At 53.2% G+C, this 15,140-nt stretch overlaps 1 protein-coding gene across 2 annotated transcripts; it reads left to right on the top strand.

Annotated features, from left to right (window-relative positions):
• The first annotated feature begins 533 nt into the window (after positions 1-533).
• Positions 534-9,104, top strand: TMEM222 (transmembrane protein 222). Of its 2 annotated transcripts, XM_004377063.2 has the most exons (6): positions 534-777; positions 3,944-4,028; positions 5,332-5,363; positions 6,910-7,006; positions 7,085-7,215; positions 7,993-9,104. In XM_004377063.2, the coding sequence occupies exons 1-6, from the start codon at positions 584-586 to the stop codon at positions 8,078-8,080; spliced, it is 627 nt and encodes a 208-aa protein (XP_004377120.1). In that variant the 5' UTR covers positions 534-583; the 3' UTR covers positions 8,081-9,104. The 2 variants fall into 2 exon arrangements, with proteins under 2 accessions (XP_004377120.1, XP_023587846.1); XM_023732078.1 differs by lacking the exon at positions 534-777 and having other exon boundaries at positions 3,380-4,028.
• The last annotated feature ends 6,036 nt before the right edge of the window (positions 9,105-15,140 follow it).

The following is a 15,140-nucleotide window of genomic DNA, read 5'->3' as shown; positions in this document are numbered from 1 at the left end:
CACACACACACACACACACACACACACACACACACACACACACACACACACACACACACACAATTTTAGTTTGTCCTTCCTTTTGGCTACCACTACCTTGTGAGAGATTACAGAATGAAAAGGGCAAGGAAGCTAGGAAGACTTGAGTTTGAGCCATGGCCACTCATCTCACCTACTGAGCCTCAATTTCTCACTTGTAACATGGGAAAATTACCTAATTCCCATGTTTAGCTAGTTTATGGGGATTAAAAACAATGCATGTCAAGTGCTTGACACCCAAGAAACGCTCGATAAATAGCGGCTATACCACACCACTAAGAAGCCCTCAACGTACTGAATTACAAAGAACTCTTGGTCGGTCTCCCGTGCTAGACTGCGAGCTGCCTGAGGGAATCCCTTCCGCAGCCGCGCAGTGTGGGCGGCACTAAAGGTGGGGAGGGAGGGAGCAAGCCTGGCCGGGCCCAAGGCACGCAGCTCCAATTCCCGGGGGAAGGCCAAGCAAAGCGGACTCAACCTCCTGGAAGTGACGCCACGGGGCGAGCTGTGCCGGAGCTAGGCCGGCCAGAGCGGGGCGCGCGCAACCATGGCGGAAGCGGAAGGCAGTTTTCCGCTCCTGTTGCCGCCGCCGCCACTCCTGCCCGGGATGGCGGAAGTGGAGGTGAAGACGGCAGCCGAGACGGACATGAAGCATTTCCGCGGCCCGGGTAGTGGCGTCATGGACGTGGAGCGGAGCCGCTTCCCCTACTGCGTGGTGTGGACGCCCATCCCGGTGCTCACGTGAGTCTCCTTCGAAGTCAGCCTGGGGACGAGGAGAGCCCGGGGAAAGTCAGGGCCCTCACGGCGTCTTCGGACGGCCCTGGCCCACGCTCCCGCCCTGACGCGCAGTGGGCCTTCCCCCGGGCCCGGCCCGCACGCCTTGCGCAGTCACCAGAACCCGTGCCACCCGCCCGGCGCCAGTTTCAGCTGACAAATGGGAGACGCTCATCGCCCTCATACACTACATCTGGTCTAGCCGGAATAAAAAACGATTGTAGACCGCCGGGAACGGGGCTGGCAGGGAAGCTCAGGAGCTGTGAACGCAGAAAAGAGGAACTTTTTACCCCGCCTGAGAAGACATCTTCATTCATTCATTAGTTTATCCATTCATTGAGCAAGTGCTTATTGTGCGCTTACTTTACGCAAGACACCTGCTGGATCTGGAAGTGAGAGTGGGAGTTTGGTTGGGACCACACAGTCTCCTGGGATGTCAACATTAGAAGGGCCCCTAGAGATCTGATGAGGCTGGAGATGACACACCATCTCAGTTGCAAAGTTTAGGGTGTTTGCTTCCTAGGCTACCTGCCTTCTAGGTGTCTGCCTCCTAGGCCAGGGAGGGTTCTTTCTGTGGCACCATCCTGTGTCAGGAGAGAAAGCAGACGCTCAGGTATTGCTGCCACCTTTTAGCCACGAACTCCCGTGTTGGAGAGCTGGTTTGCCCTCTTGCTTCATCCTTGACGGTTGACAGCAGTAACTACTTCTTACAGTGCTGGACAGTTTGCCAACCCCTTTCACAACCCATTTTCTGTTAATTTCACAGCCATTCTCTCTGATAAAGAAGCTGAGCTTTCAGTACCATTAAGCGTTTTAACCAGGTGCACAAGGATAATAAGCAAAGGCACCTAAAATTCTTAGTCTTCTGACTCCATAACTTGTAGTCTTTTGACTACATCTCATCCCCTCTCACATGATGGGATAGATTTGTTCTGTGTGTCAGAAACAGCCAAGAGGTTGTATGGAGAAGGGATCATTTATGGCGTTATATGTTGTTGATCCTAAAATCATGTTAATTTTTGTATTAAGTTAAAATACTTGTATTGTGTTTTCAAATGCTTATGCATTTGCTTAAGAGCATCCAAGTCTGAGCCCTTTAAAAATAAACATTTTACAAAAGAGTGTTCATTAATTCATTCAGTGTTCTTTTAACACATTTGCTAAGTGACTCCTATGTGTCTAGAATAGTTCTAGTTGATGAGAATATACAGTGGTGAATAAAACAAATATAGTCCTTACTTCCATGGAGTTTAAGTCATGGTGGAAGAAAGTAGACAGGAAACAAGTAAACTAATAAGAGAACTGCAGATAGCGATTGTTACGAAGAAAATAAAATGTTAACGTGATAGAAACTGGGAGGGATAGTCAGCAATGTATCGATTTTGTTAAAAGTCTGTGCTGTTAGCTTAATATCTCCTTGGTCTTTCCCCACTCTCAAAAACACCATCTGTGGAGTGGCCCTCTGCTCTTCAGAGAGCTGGTGGAAGCATCAGGATGCCCTGTAAGCTGGGCCAGGAGCAGTTCACACCCCATTTCTATGCAGGTGTTGATGAGACACTCCCACTCTTCAGAAGCATGCAGCAGCTTTACTGCTTCAGAGTTTTGTTTTCTGCCTGTTGGTATCCTGTCCTTCACAGGGTCAAGGTTAATAGCCACCTCCTCTGTGAAGTCCTTTGCTGACCGCCTCCACCTCCCTAGCAGGGTGCTTTGTGCTTGCGCCGAGGCAGCCCTTGTGGCCCTGAGACCAGGAGTGGCCCTGTGAGTCCTCTTCAAACTAGAGCCAAGTCTGCAGCCCCCTGGCGCTGCCGACAGAGCTGGGGTTCCTGTGTATTTTGCATATTGCACTCCATCTAAGATTTGGTTTTTAAAAAATGCCAGTGGCTAAAAAAAAGTTGACCTTTTAGTTCCTGGAATATATCATGCTTTTTTCCTGATCTCTACCCTTGCAGATCCTTTTTCCTCGTCATTTCCTCAGGCGAGCCTTACCTGAACCCCCCCACCACCACAGATTAGTTTAAATGTCCTCCCCACCTTTTTTTGCCTTTTTTTTCCCTTGAGGTATAACTTAAAGTACGTAAATCTTGTGTACAGCTCAGTGGATTTTTGCATATGTGTACCTCATGTAGTCACTACCCAAAGGGTGTCCTGTGTCCCTCCCAGTGAGGTCCACCACAAAGATAATGCATAGATTAGTTTTGCCTTCTCTTGAACTTCATATAAACAGAATCATTCCTTATGTACCCCTAGGGTGAGGTTTCTTTTGCTCAGCCTTATGTCTGTTAGAGCCTGTGCTACGTGCAGCAGAAGTTTATTCTTTTTCATTGTTGTATAATATTTCGTTGTCTGATTGTACCACAATTTATTCATTTTACTGTTGTTGGAAGGAGCCCTGGTGGTACAGTGGTTAAGCACTCAGCTGCTAACCAAAAGGTCAGCAGTTCGAACCCACCAGCTGCTCCATGGGAGAAAGATGTGGCAGTCTGTTCCATAAAAGATTACAGCCTTGGAAACCCTATGGGGCAGTTCTGCTCTGTCCTTTAGGGTCACTATGAGTCGGAATTGACTCGACAGCAATGGGTTTGGTTTTTGGTTTACTGTTGTTGGACATTTGCATTGTTTCTAGTTATTTTTTTAATCCACTTTATTGAGGTAATTTACATACACACATCTTAAATGTATAGTTTACTGAGTTTTAACAAATGTCATTTTCTGCTATTTTGAATAAAGGTGCTATGAGCATTCTTGTGCACGGCTTTGGTGGACACATGCACTCATTTCTGTTGGTTGTATACTCAGAAGTGGAATTGCTGAGGCAGAGAGTATATTGCCAAATTGTTTTTCCAAAGTAGTAGAAACAGATTTATACTCCCATCAGCAGTGAGTGAATGAGAATTCTGGTTGCTCTTCATCTTCACCTCCACTTGGTGTTGTTATCAGTTCTTTTAGGTATAGCCATTCTGGTGGAGGTGCTCGTGATTTGCAGCTGTTGCTCTTCTCTTCTTCCCCAGCTCCCCTCAACCACTCTGATCACAACACTCACCACCCAAATTATATTCCTATGGAGTATCCCCATTGTCTGCCAGGCTGAAAGACCCCCTAAGCTCTGCCCCTTCCCTGTCCTTTTCTCTCCCAGGTGGTTTTTCCCCATCATTGGCCACATGGGCATCTGCACATCCACAGGAGTCATCCGGGACTTCGCTGGCCCCTACTTTGTCTCGGTGAGTCCCCACTCTACCCCCTTTGGAGGGTCCCAAGGCTTGAATGGAAGGCTGGTCTGTCTTGCCTGTAGGCAGGCTTCCTGTCTCCTCAGACCCAGGAGAATGCAGATCACACTCAATCCCTTTGCCCTCACCAGTGTTTGATCCCTTTCCCCCTTCTCTTGCCTCCAGGACAGGCCGGGAGGGCAGAGTGGCCAGGAGTCTTAAGTAACTGACCCAGCCGTTTGCCCCCGCCCTTGGGGTACTGAGACATGGGTAGGGGTTAGAGGCAAGAGTGGAGAGTCAGACCATCCAGGAACTACATCTCTGGACCTTCAGAAGGTGGGAGTCACAAGGTGGGCGGAAGGGAAGGCTGACGGGTTCCCTGGGTGTGACCATGGAGGAAAGGGGGTGGGGCTTCTAGAATGGAACAGCTTATCTTCCCAGGGATGCGACCAAAACGGGGTCAGTGGGCTTGCTGCAGTTGAGCATGTTATCATCCTGCTTATTTCCAGGTTGTCGCTTGATCTTCATCCGAGTCTGGAGCAAAGGGTGTGGTGGCACCAATCTGTTTATAATACCAGTCATCATGGTCATCTTAACATGACAAAGTCTGCCACTTTGCCACTTAAAAATACTTTCATGCCTGTTGCTTTCCTTGTCATTATATTTTTATGATAATTGGGATTACACTGCATATAGGGCACTGGTTTTCTATCATCTCTGACCCCCTCTGTCAGCAAGATCTTCCAGATTCTTCACCTAGAATCTGTCTCCGCATAGCTCCTGCCACCCCACATCTTACTGTGATGAGTCCAGGTCTTGGCTGAAATGTCTCCCTCATAGGAAGTCTCTCTACGCCCAGCACCCCCAGTTCTACTCTGAAGGCAGTCACATGGCCTCTGCATCCCCAAACGCAGAGACAGGCTCCACTTGGCCACCATTTTTGGGTTGGGAGGTCAGAGGACTGTCACCATTTACACCACAAAGGAAACTGCCTCCCCTTGATCAAAGATCAGATAAGCTTGACCACAGAACCTGGAGACTTTAAAGCTCAGAGAATTACCTGGATGCCAGCAGAGGGTCAGTTGCAGCTGAACCCAGAGCCCAGGTCTTTGGTCTCCTGGTGCGGTGCCCGGTGTACTCGCTCACGGCCATAGTCCCACAGGAAAGCTACCGCTGGCACTTTAGTGCAGCTCCAGCCCCAGAGCAGGGCCCATGCCCCTGGCCCACTTCTGAGTCACTGCACTTCAGCCACTGACCCAGGGCTGTCTTCTGGGCTGGATGCAGGTTCCCCGCTGACCTCTTTTCTTGTCCTTCACAGGAAGACAACATGGCCTTTGGGAAACCTGCCAAGTAAGTGATGAACATGCATATGATTGGCCCTGGGGCCAGGTTCCTCCTGCCTGGAGCAGCAGGCCGGACCTTCTGGGGCCCAGTAGAAGCCAGCACTCTGAGGACAAGTGTGGAGGGGAGGGACAACCAGGAGCCACCAGAGCTTAGCAGCCTTGTAACAAGTGCCCACCACGTGCCAGGCTCTGGACCAACTCCTCCACCCACAGACCATCTAGGCCTTGCCCCAGCTTGGCAATATCCTGTTTTAACTTCTTTGGAAGGGTGAGGAAAGGGGAGTGACGTGGTCAAGACAGCAGTTAGGAAGTGGTGGAGCTGGGACCCACATCCACATCTGTCTCACTCCAAAACCTAGACTCTTCCTCCCACTCCTCATGGGGGTGAACAAATCATTTAGGGTATAAGGTTGTTTGAAACTCTCTGCTGGAAAGTTCTGGTTGGAGAGGACAAAAGTAATTGAGGGCCCTAAGCGCTATTGCTGGTTTGGTTTGGGATTTTTGGTCTTCCTTTTTTCTGTCTTGGGGACCCGCCTCAGCTGCAGGCCTGGTGACAATGCCTCAGTCATCAGTATGCTCAGAACAGCATCAGGTGCTTTTTGCCTGTAGCTGCATTTAGGAGGGACAGACAGGGAAGCGCCATCCCAGGACCCAAGGAGGAGTTGTGCCCACATAGCAGAGGCAGCCTGGAGTGGGCTTCCCTATTCCTGCTCTCACTTCCTCAGTCAGGTGGAAATGTGATCCAAGGGCCTCTGGGCTGGGTGTTTGCTGCCAGATTGCTTTTTGAGAACAATTTTAAGGTTGCCCATTTCCAGGCAGGAGCTCCTGAGTGGCCCCAGTCCAGGCCACTGTCATGTCTCACTGGTCAGTTACCCTGTCTCTAGACTCCTCTGCCAAGCCATTCCCCACACAGCAGCCAGAGGGCGCTCTGATCCTAATCCTCCCTGGCCCGAGTCCCTTTGGGGCATTCTGTTGCTGCTGAGAACAGCAGTTCTCATCCAGCTTGGTTGGGGTTTATGAACTTTAGCTCTACCATCTTGCCTTCCACTCACCCCCAGCAAGCTGTGGGAGACCTTGAAGAGAACACTTGCTGACACATAAACTTCTTAGTGTGACATTCAAGTTCCCCTATGACGTGATCCCCCCACCCACATCTCCAGCCTCACCTCCAACATTCCATCACCTTATTTCTTCCTCTAAATCCCCCAGTAGCCCATAGTCACTACTTTCAGGTACACACTGCACAGCTTTATGCCTCTCACTTTATTCAAGCTGTTCCCTCTGCCTAGAATGCTCCTCCCCTTTTCTGGGCCTGACTAACTTCTTCCTTCAGACTAGACTCAGGTGTCACCTCCAGAAAGACTTCTCACAACCCCCAACAGAGTTTCGTTGGTCCATATCCTCCCCAGGGTCTGCTGTGTGACTCTCTCCCTGGATCTGCAGCCTCAGCACGAGCTCGGGGCCAGGCACAGAACAGGCATCAGGGAACATTTGTGGAGCTGAGTGGCCACAAGGGAGCAGAGCTAGTGCCCAGAACCTCTCTCTCCCCTCAGGTACTGGAAGTTGGACCCTGCTCAGGTATACGCTAGTGGGCCCAATGCATGGGACACAGCTGTGCACGACGCCTCCGAGGAGTACAAGCACCGCATGGTAGGTGGGCTGGAACCAGGGCCAGGGTGGGAGGTTTCCCTGCAGCCCAGCCTAACCCAACCCTTCCTGCACCTCCAGCATAATCTCTGCTGCGACAACTGCCACTCGCACGTGGCATTGGCCCTGAACCTGATGCACTACAACAACAGCACCAACTGGAACATGGTGACGCTCTGCTTCTTCTGCCTGCTGTATGGGAAGTATGTCAGGTGAGCTGCCGTCCTACCTGCCCACCCACCGCTGCCTTTCACTGGAGCTCTCTTCCATGGGTCCCAGCAAGGCCATTTCTAGAATCCTTCAGCCAGCAGGGAGGAAGCAGATGCAAATCAGAGACTTGAAGGCTCCAAGACAATGAGCTGGGTTCCTGAAAGAGCAGGAGGTGACTGTGCTGAAGGCAGGGAGCACTGGACTTGGAGTCCAGCTTCACTAGGGTCCCAAACCCAGCTCTGTCACTTATTCACTATGAGCTCTTGAGTAACTGGCATTGTCTCTCTAAGTTGCAGCTGTCCTCTATATCTTGGAGGTAATGATTCTGGCTCCTTGGGGAGCATAACTGTGATCACACAGAGACTAAGGCAGAACCCCTGGCTTCCAGCCCCATTGGCTCCAGCGGTGGGCAGAGGGTACTGCTGCCTTCCACACCCAAACTGGGTTTCCTGGTCCTCTCGCTAGAGACCTCTCCACAGAGGCAGGAGTGATTATGGATGGACCCACTGAGGACCAGAGAGGTGAGCACCTCCCCTGTATCACCCAGAGAGGTGTCAGTAAATCTCCACTGGGAGCCTGGAATGGCCCCTGCCCAGGATCATGGTTGGTGGTCCTCCATGGTAGGTGCTAGGCCCAGCCCAGTCTAGGGGTGAGGGAGTAGTTCCAGAGGCTTCCTTAGGACCAGCAGTCCCATCGTGGGTCTCTGGATGAATGAGCTTTGGGCTACACACCTGCTCACCAGGCCCTTCCCACCTATGCTCTCCTCCCTCCTCTGTCAGCGTTGGGGCCTTCGTGAAGACCTGGCTGCCCTTCATCCTCCTCCTGGGCATCATCCTAACCATCAGCCTGGTCCTTAACCTGCGGTGATGGCTGCCCAGTGGTTCCGGACCCACCAGGATCCTGAGGAGGCAGCTGCCACCCCTTTTAGTTTCAGAATCTTTCTCCTCACCCTGAAAAGCAGGGAGGGGCCTGCTGGTTTTGACCTGGGGTTCTGGGCTAGGTGGGGTGGGATTGGGGCTAAGAAGGAACATGGGGTGAGAATGTTTGCTTGTTGTGTCTCACTGGCCACCCCCTCCTCCCTGGACTTGTGACCCCTGCCCTTGAGGCATCCTTTTTGTTGGTTGAGAAGGCCGTAGCTTCCTCTGTTTGTAGAGCCCCTCCTGCCCCAGCTGGGCTGCTGCCTGCTGGGCTTCTCCAGCCTCAGCCCCTCTGGCACATCAGGTGTCATTCTTGGGCCCAGTGCTCCACGGGGGAAGGGGAGGGCATTCAGACCCACCTGACAAGGCAGCACCGGAACCAGAGCTGATTTGGAGCCTGCCCTCCTGCCATTAGCTCGGGTCCAGGGGCATGAGGTAACAAGCAGCCTCCATAAGTTAAACGGGCCTGGCTGCGGCTTTCACCATTGGCCTCTGGAATGGTTGAGAGGGGCTGGATGCCACCTGCCCCCGATGTTTGCCAGAAGCTGCACTAGGGGTAGTTAGTGCCTCTGCCCTGGTATCTTCCAGCCCATGCAGCCACCTCTTCCCAGTCTTCCAGGGCCTCCCAGCTCCTTGGGCCCACCTCCCCCTGCAGTTTGGGGCCTGGGCTCCTCCAGCCAGGCAGAGAGGTGAGTGAAGCTGCCATGTGCCAGAGTGACCCCTGTAGACCAGAGTAATGTAAACTTGGCCCAGCCCCAGGTGTGGGTCTCATGGTGGTGATGACGCCTCTGTGTCCAAAGTGTAGGGGGCTATCAGAGCAGCCAGGGCCATCAGGGAGCTGGAGGGGGCTGTTTCCGCCCACCTGACTACAACTCTCCTTCAAGTTGTCAAAAAGGGCCCTGTGCTGCCCACTACACTCCCTGCTCCATGGAGTCCTTTGTGGGGTTCCCTGGGTGGGGCAATAAAGAGTTTTGACTCCAGATGGTGCCCTGTCGTTTTCTCCCTCTCTGTGGTGCCCTGCCTCCTTCTGTGTGTATCTTCTTGGTGTTGGTGGGTTCCTCTACCCCCTGGCAGGCAAGGGGGCTGGTTGCCAGGGTCGTAGTTGAGTCTGCGCTCAGTGCCTGGAGCTCACGGAGACAGCATCCCTCAGGTACATCCTGCTCCTGTGCCCCGGCTGTGGAAATGCTCCACCATTCTCATTCCACATCCACCATTGCACAGCTCTCTGCTGAGGCAAGTGACTATTGAATCCCCTCTCATGTTCCCTGTTGGAAAGAACATGGCAGTAGGATTGGGGGTTGGGCCGAGCAAGGCTGTACTTTCACTGGGCAGACCAGAGCCCTGGACTTGGCCCTCATCCGGGGGTGCACAATTTGAGATAAGCCCCTGGCCCCTGCCATATTTATCTGTCCCACATTGCCAAGTTCATCAAGCTGAACCCCAATGATCGTATCACTGCCCTGCTCCACACACCACCACATCACTGTTGCCCTCAAGTGTGGTCAGTGCGCACCTCCGGCCTTATCGCCCCAGGCACCTACTCACCAGTGAGGCAGGCAGCACCCGTTCTCCAGCACCCACCTGCTTCTGTAGTCCTTGGCTCCCGCCTGCTAAAATCATGACCTTCCCAAGGCCCAGCTTCAAAGCCACCTCAGCAAAGTCTTTCCCAACCCTGCCCTAGTGCCATGTGTCACTTTAGTTGAACTAGCAAAGGATTTTATCTCTGACTTCCCGGGATGGCCCTTCGTGCTCATCCTGAGGATGTCCTCGCCATCTTGACAGACTAGCTTCTGGACCAAGAGCCATCAGCTCCTCCCAGACCCTGTACTGCTGTGGTTTCTAAGCTGGGGTTCTTCCCAGGGCGAGGCTGAGGTATTCCCTCCCCACTTCCAAATGATCCCGTTTTCAAAAATTCGTTTTGCATATTTGGATCCATCTGAGAATTGGTTAGGGGAGAGAGTTTTTCTCCTGAGGGCAGCACACAGCAGGGTGGGAGAAAACAGTTCTAAGGCCTGTCCCAGCCCAGCAGAAGTTAAAATTAACCTGGGGAAGACAGGACATAAACAGGTTCCAGAAACCCACCAACAGTTACTGAGTACTTAACACTATCTGCTAGGCATTGTTTTAAAGTATCATTATTTGTCCTCACCAGAGCCCTATGAGGTAGGTGCTATCATTATCCCCACTTTATAGGTGAAGAAATGAACAGGTAACGTAATTTGCTCAAGGTTACAGAGGTAGAAATAGTGGAACCATGATTCAAACCCAGCAGCTTGGCTTCAGAGCCCCCCCGGCTCAGAGCTTCCGGCCTCATTGGAGCACAAGGAGTGAAAGTGGGGAGAGGCTGTTCCCCAAAGAAGAGAGATGCTACTACCCAAAAGAAGGGAGAATAGGTGCTGGAGACAGGAACTACTGCTTACAGCAGTCCTCTGAGATTGCAGCTACTGTCGCTGTTTATAGAGGAAGACAGTGAGGCTCACAGAGTTTGTCACTGGTTCAAGGCCACATGAGGACCACACTGCAGAGCCAGCATTTTAACCTGCATCTGCTGGCCTCCAGGGCCCCAGCTCAGTGGGGAGTTGCCTAGAGACCAGCCTAAGTGCAGGAGCAGAGAATCATGGGAGGAGGGCCCTAAGCAGGTCCTGGAAGGGGGTAGAGAGGTGTAGGGAGAGGGTTCCAGCCGCTGGAGGAGGGGAGGCACAAATGGACCAGGAGTGTGAAATGGACCAGAAGTAGAGTCTGTAGCTAAGGCTCTGGGGATGTAGGACATGAAGGATGGGCAGAACCAGGGCATCCTGAAGGTGGACTGTCTGGGGAGGTGGTGAGACTTCTGCCAGTGATGTGTAAGGGAGGCTGGATTGGTGTGGAGCAGATTGGGAAGTGGGCTAAAGGGTTACCCTGGTTGTCTACTGGCATCTGCCAAAGCTGAAGAATGACAAACGTGGTGTGTTTAACAAGGCCCTCTGGCGGCCCTCTGGAGAGGCTGAGTGAGGCCGTGACCAGGGAGGAGGCAGCTGAGCAGGGACTGATACCTGGGCAGTGGGAGGTGGGCAGAGATGGGGCAGATGGGCAGCATTTGGTAACTGGCAGGAAGAAGCAGGAGGCCTGGGGACAGGACAAAGGGGGCTATTTACAGAAGTGGGAACTTGGAAAATCAGAGGTTTCATATGGGGAGGGGCCAGATGAACTCAGGTGAAGATGACAGCAGGAGAGACAGATGGGAAGATCAGAGTGGGGACAGTCACAGCTATAGGAAGGATAGGAGAGCAGAGAACAAGGAAATTCAGAAACCTGAAGAGCAGACCACGAAGTGTGATGCCTTCCAGGGGTGAGGGCTGCTGAGAGGTGAGGGGGCCCGGAGAAAACAGCCAGGGAGGAACCAGCCCAGGAGGGTGGAAGGGTTGAGGATGCTCCTGGCCTGGGAGGCTTCACAGAGGAGGTGGTTGGGGGCATCATTGCTCCCACAGTTGGCACTCAGTATATAGTGTATATGTAAACACAAACACACACGTATGTTTATTAAGAGCCTGCAGGGAACTCATTGAATTATAGTGAAAGCCCTCTGAGGAGGGATAATTGCCCCCATTTAACAGATGAGGAAAAAAGAGGCTCAGAAAAAAAAGATTGACTTGCAGAAAATAAATGGAGAGGGCTGGACTTCGGGCAAGGGCTGGAGGACAGACCCCTCAGATGCTCAGGCTGTGGCACCATTCACAAGATGCCAATTCTTATGAGGGGGAAGGAGCAGTGGGGTTTCGTTTAGAGTCCACCCCTTGCCCACCTCCTTTCCCAGGAGTCTGTGAGGTACCGTCTATAATCCATACCTCAGGTGTCAGGCCCTGGGGCGGGGCAGGGCAGGGTAGGCAGCATATAATGAAATAGACTTGGGGAATGAGGAAGCTTTGGCGTGACCTCTGTTCTCAAGACCAGAATGAAGACAGCCCCCCAGTTCATGGTCCCGAAGCAAACGTATTCTAGAACCCAAACCTGCTTTTCTGAGGGTGGGGAGAATCTGGGAGCAGAATGGGGAGTTCAGGGAGTCTCCCTATGGACAGAGGAAGAGTGTGTGGGAGCTTCAGGTGGGGCGCCAGGAGCGTCCAGGCCTCCACAAACCAATGGGGCACAGGGCAGCAGAGGGACAGAGAATGCTGCTCTGCTGTTGCCAGTGCTTCCCGGGACAGGTGTGTGGACACGGAGGGGCAGTGATTGTTGAAATGGCCGTGGGCACTGGACTATGTTGGAGAGGGGTCACCTGGCACCTACTGTATGCCAGCTTGTGCCAGCACTTTCATTTCCCTGGTAGTAGGCTCTTCGGCACTCTGCTACCCCTGATTTGAATAGGAGGAAATTGCAGCTCAGAGAGGTTAAGAGACCTGCTCCAGGTCACACAGGGATGTTACTCAGGGTGGTCTGACTGCAAAGTCTGCAATGCTTCCATTACCCTGGCTCTTAGAAAGTGTTTCTGACTTTGCTTTAGAAACAAGTACCTATCAGCAACTCAGTGGGCAGGGAGGGCTGCTACCCATTCTACAGATGGGGCTGTCAAGACTCTGAGGGGTTGGGGCTACAGAGTGAGTCTACAGTGGAGCTAGGGCCAAAACCCAGGCCTCTACTGCCCATTGAATCCTCTGTGCATTCTCTGAAAGCCTGGGGTGGTGTGTGCCCCCAGGGAGCCATGAGTCCAGGCCTGGTTTTGCATCAGGCCCTGCTGAGAAGGTGTTTCCTCCTTGTTGGTGGGGCAGCTGCTCCACTCTGCTGGGCAGCCTGTTGAGTCAGCCTTAGTCCCTCCAGGTTCTTCTCCCAGTCCCTGAAACTCAGCTGCCAGGGGAGCCGGGGTCATCTACGAAGGTGTCCCCCCATACTGGACCCCTACAGGTAAAACACTTTGGGGCTGGGGTCCCCTGCCAGTGTCCCAAGGGGTGGGTACTGCTGCCTGGTGTCCTGAGCACCTCTGGGACCTTAGGACTTTGGGGTGGGGGAGGTGGGAGTGTCTGGGACTGGAACAGCCGGACAGATGGACAGACCTTAATATTGACCGATGGGTCTGTCCTGTAGGATTGATCCAGAGGAGAGAGGACCAGTCACTTGATTCTGCCCCTGGAGGGAGAGGGAACTGTGGGAAGGGGGTGCTGCTGGGGCCCCTGACCCCAGATGCCCACAGCCCAGCCCAAGCAGACCTGGGCAGAAGAAGAATACCCCCTCCCCCCTCACCTTCACACTCATACACACACACCTGATGGCCCCAGTGGGCCCAGGAACACCAGGGAACACAACACAACACACAGCGCAGTCTCATACAGCACAGGAAGAAATACACACCCACATGGTGCTGTCCCCTAGAGTGTCACAGACACACCACACAATGTAGTCACCCATGCAGCATCGCCCTGTAACATGACACACGGACACACACATACAATATTCATACAAAAAATATATAGGCTTATACAGCCCACAGTACACAGACATGCCTACGATACCCAGACTCACACAAAAGCACAACATAGCACAGATATGAACACGGACTCACACCACAGAAGGAGCCCCAAACTGTGTATTTGTAACACCAGCACTGTGCCTTGAATATAGTAGCTGTTCAGAAAATAGTGGGCATGTTGAACACAGGCAGAGACACACAATATAGACGTGCCTCAATGAGGGTGGGGTGGCCAGGCCAAGGGCTCGGCGGGACACTGACTCAGCCTGGGAGGGTACAGAACACAGGAGCGGTGGCAGCAGGCACAAGCCAGGACCTGCCTGCTGAGCCACTCTCGCCATCTCTGCCGTGCCTGGTGTCCTGGCATGGAGGGCGTGAGAGGAATGAGGAGCAGCAGAGAGACCACCCCATAGGCTCAGGCTACGGCTCTGCTCTGCTCTTGGCCAAGCCATGGGCCCCTTGCCACGTCCACACGCCCCTTGGGGCTGGGCAGATGTTTTCCTTCCGGAGTCACCGTGGTACCTGAGCAGCCGGAGCTGCTTTGCCAGCCCTGGGCCTCCGCTGCCGGGACCACAGCCAAGTCTTGAGCCGGGTGTGGGGGGACCCATTCGACCAGAGCAGAGGGGCCCAGGGGCTCCGGGCAGGAGGACAGGGCAGGCAATAGGGGAATCCCTGAGCTGGAGGACTCAGTGGAAGTGGGAGTGGGTGTAGCGGTTACCTCGGGGCGGGGGGTGGAGGGGGAGGAAGTTGGGGGTGTATGCTGGGGAGGAGGTTGCCTCAGACAGGAAGGCCAAATGGGCCAGGGCAGGGTGGCGGTGAAGGGTGGAGGGAGGGGACCCAGGTTGGGAGGTTCCCTGGGCAGAGGGGTGAGCAGATACATGTGTGTGCAAGTGTGTCTACATGGGTGTCGGTGTGTGTGCATTCCCTATCAGTGTACAAGATTCTCCAGGTGGATTTCTGCATTTAATTAATCAAACTTTTACCAACCACCTGTTATGTGCAAAGTACTGGCTTTGGGGGTGATACCCTGCCCCTACCTTCAAGGAGTTCACAGCCCAAGGTGGGAGTGTGTGCGTGCAGCATGTGCATGTAATAGTCTATGTGATTTGTGTACATCTGGGGACACATATTTGTCCCGGGACTTATTCTTGTGTATGAGAACATATCTTAGGTTCTTGTCTCCATGTGCACGTCCCTGTGTGCAGAGTTAAGAATATGTGCGTGCACATCTCTTGATCTGAGCCTGTGTCTGTGTCTGCATAGCTCTCTCCATGTGGAATGGGCCTGGGTGTGCGCATCCATCTCACAGTTGGTATTTGTGCCTCCAAGTATCAGTGTGTGTGTGGCTGAGTGCTCCACCTCTGTGTCCCACCTCAGGATATATGCATGCGTGTCTCTGTGTGTTCTGTGTTCATGGGCCAGTGGGTGCATGTGTCCATGGGTGCTTCTCCCTTCACCTGACCTCAGCCTTCCGGGGGCGGTGCCCTACTCACCATGTAGGCTCAGTATTGACCTTACTCCTGGTCTACCCCAGGGAGCCACGTGTGCCCAGCTGGGGCACAGCCCCCAGCTG

Source organism: Trichechus manatus, unplaced genomic scaffold (assembly GCF_000243295.1).
Source record: "Trichechus manatus latirostris isolate Lorelei unplaced genomic scaffold, TriManLat1.0 scaffold00048, whole genome shotgun sequence".
NCBI classification, from domain to species: Eukaryota; Metazoa; Chordata; class Mammalia; order Sirenia; family Trichechidae; genus Trichechus; species Trichechus manatus.
Note: the sequence above shows the minus strand (reverse complement) of the source record. Positions and strands in the feature narration are given on the sequence as shown.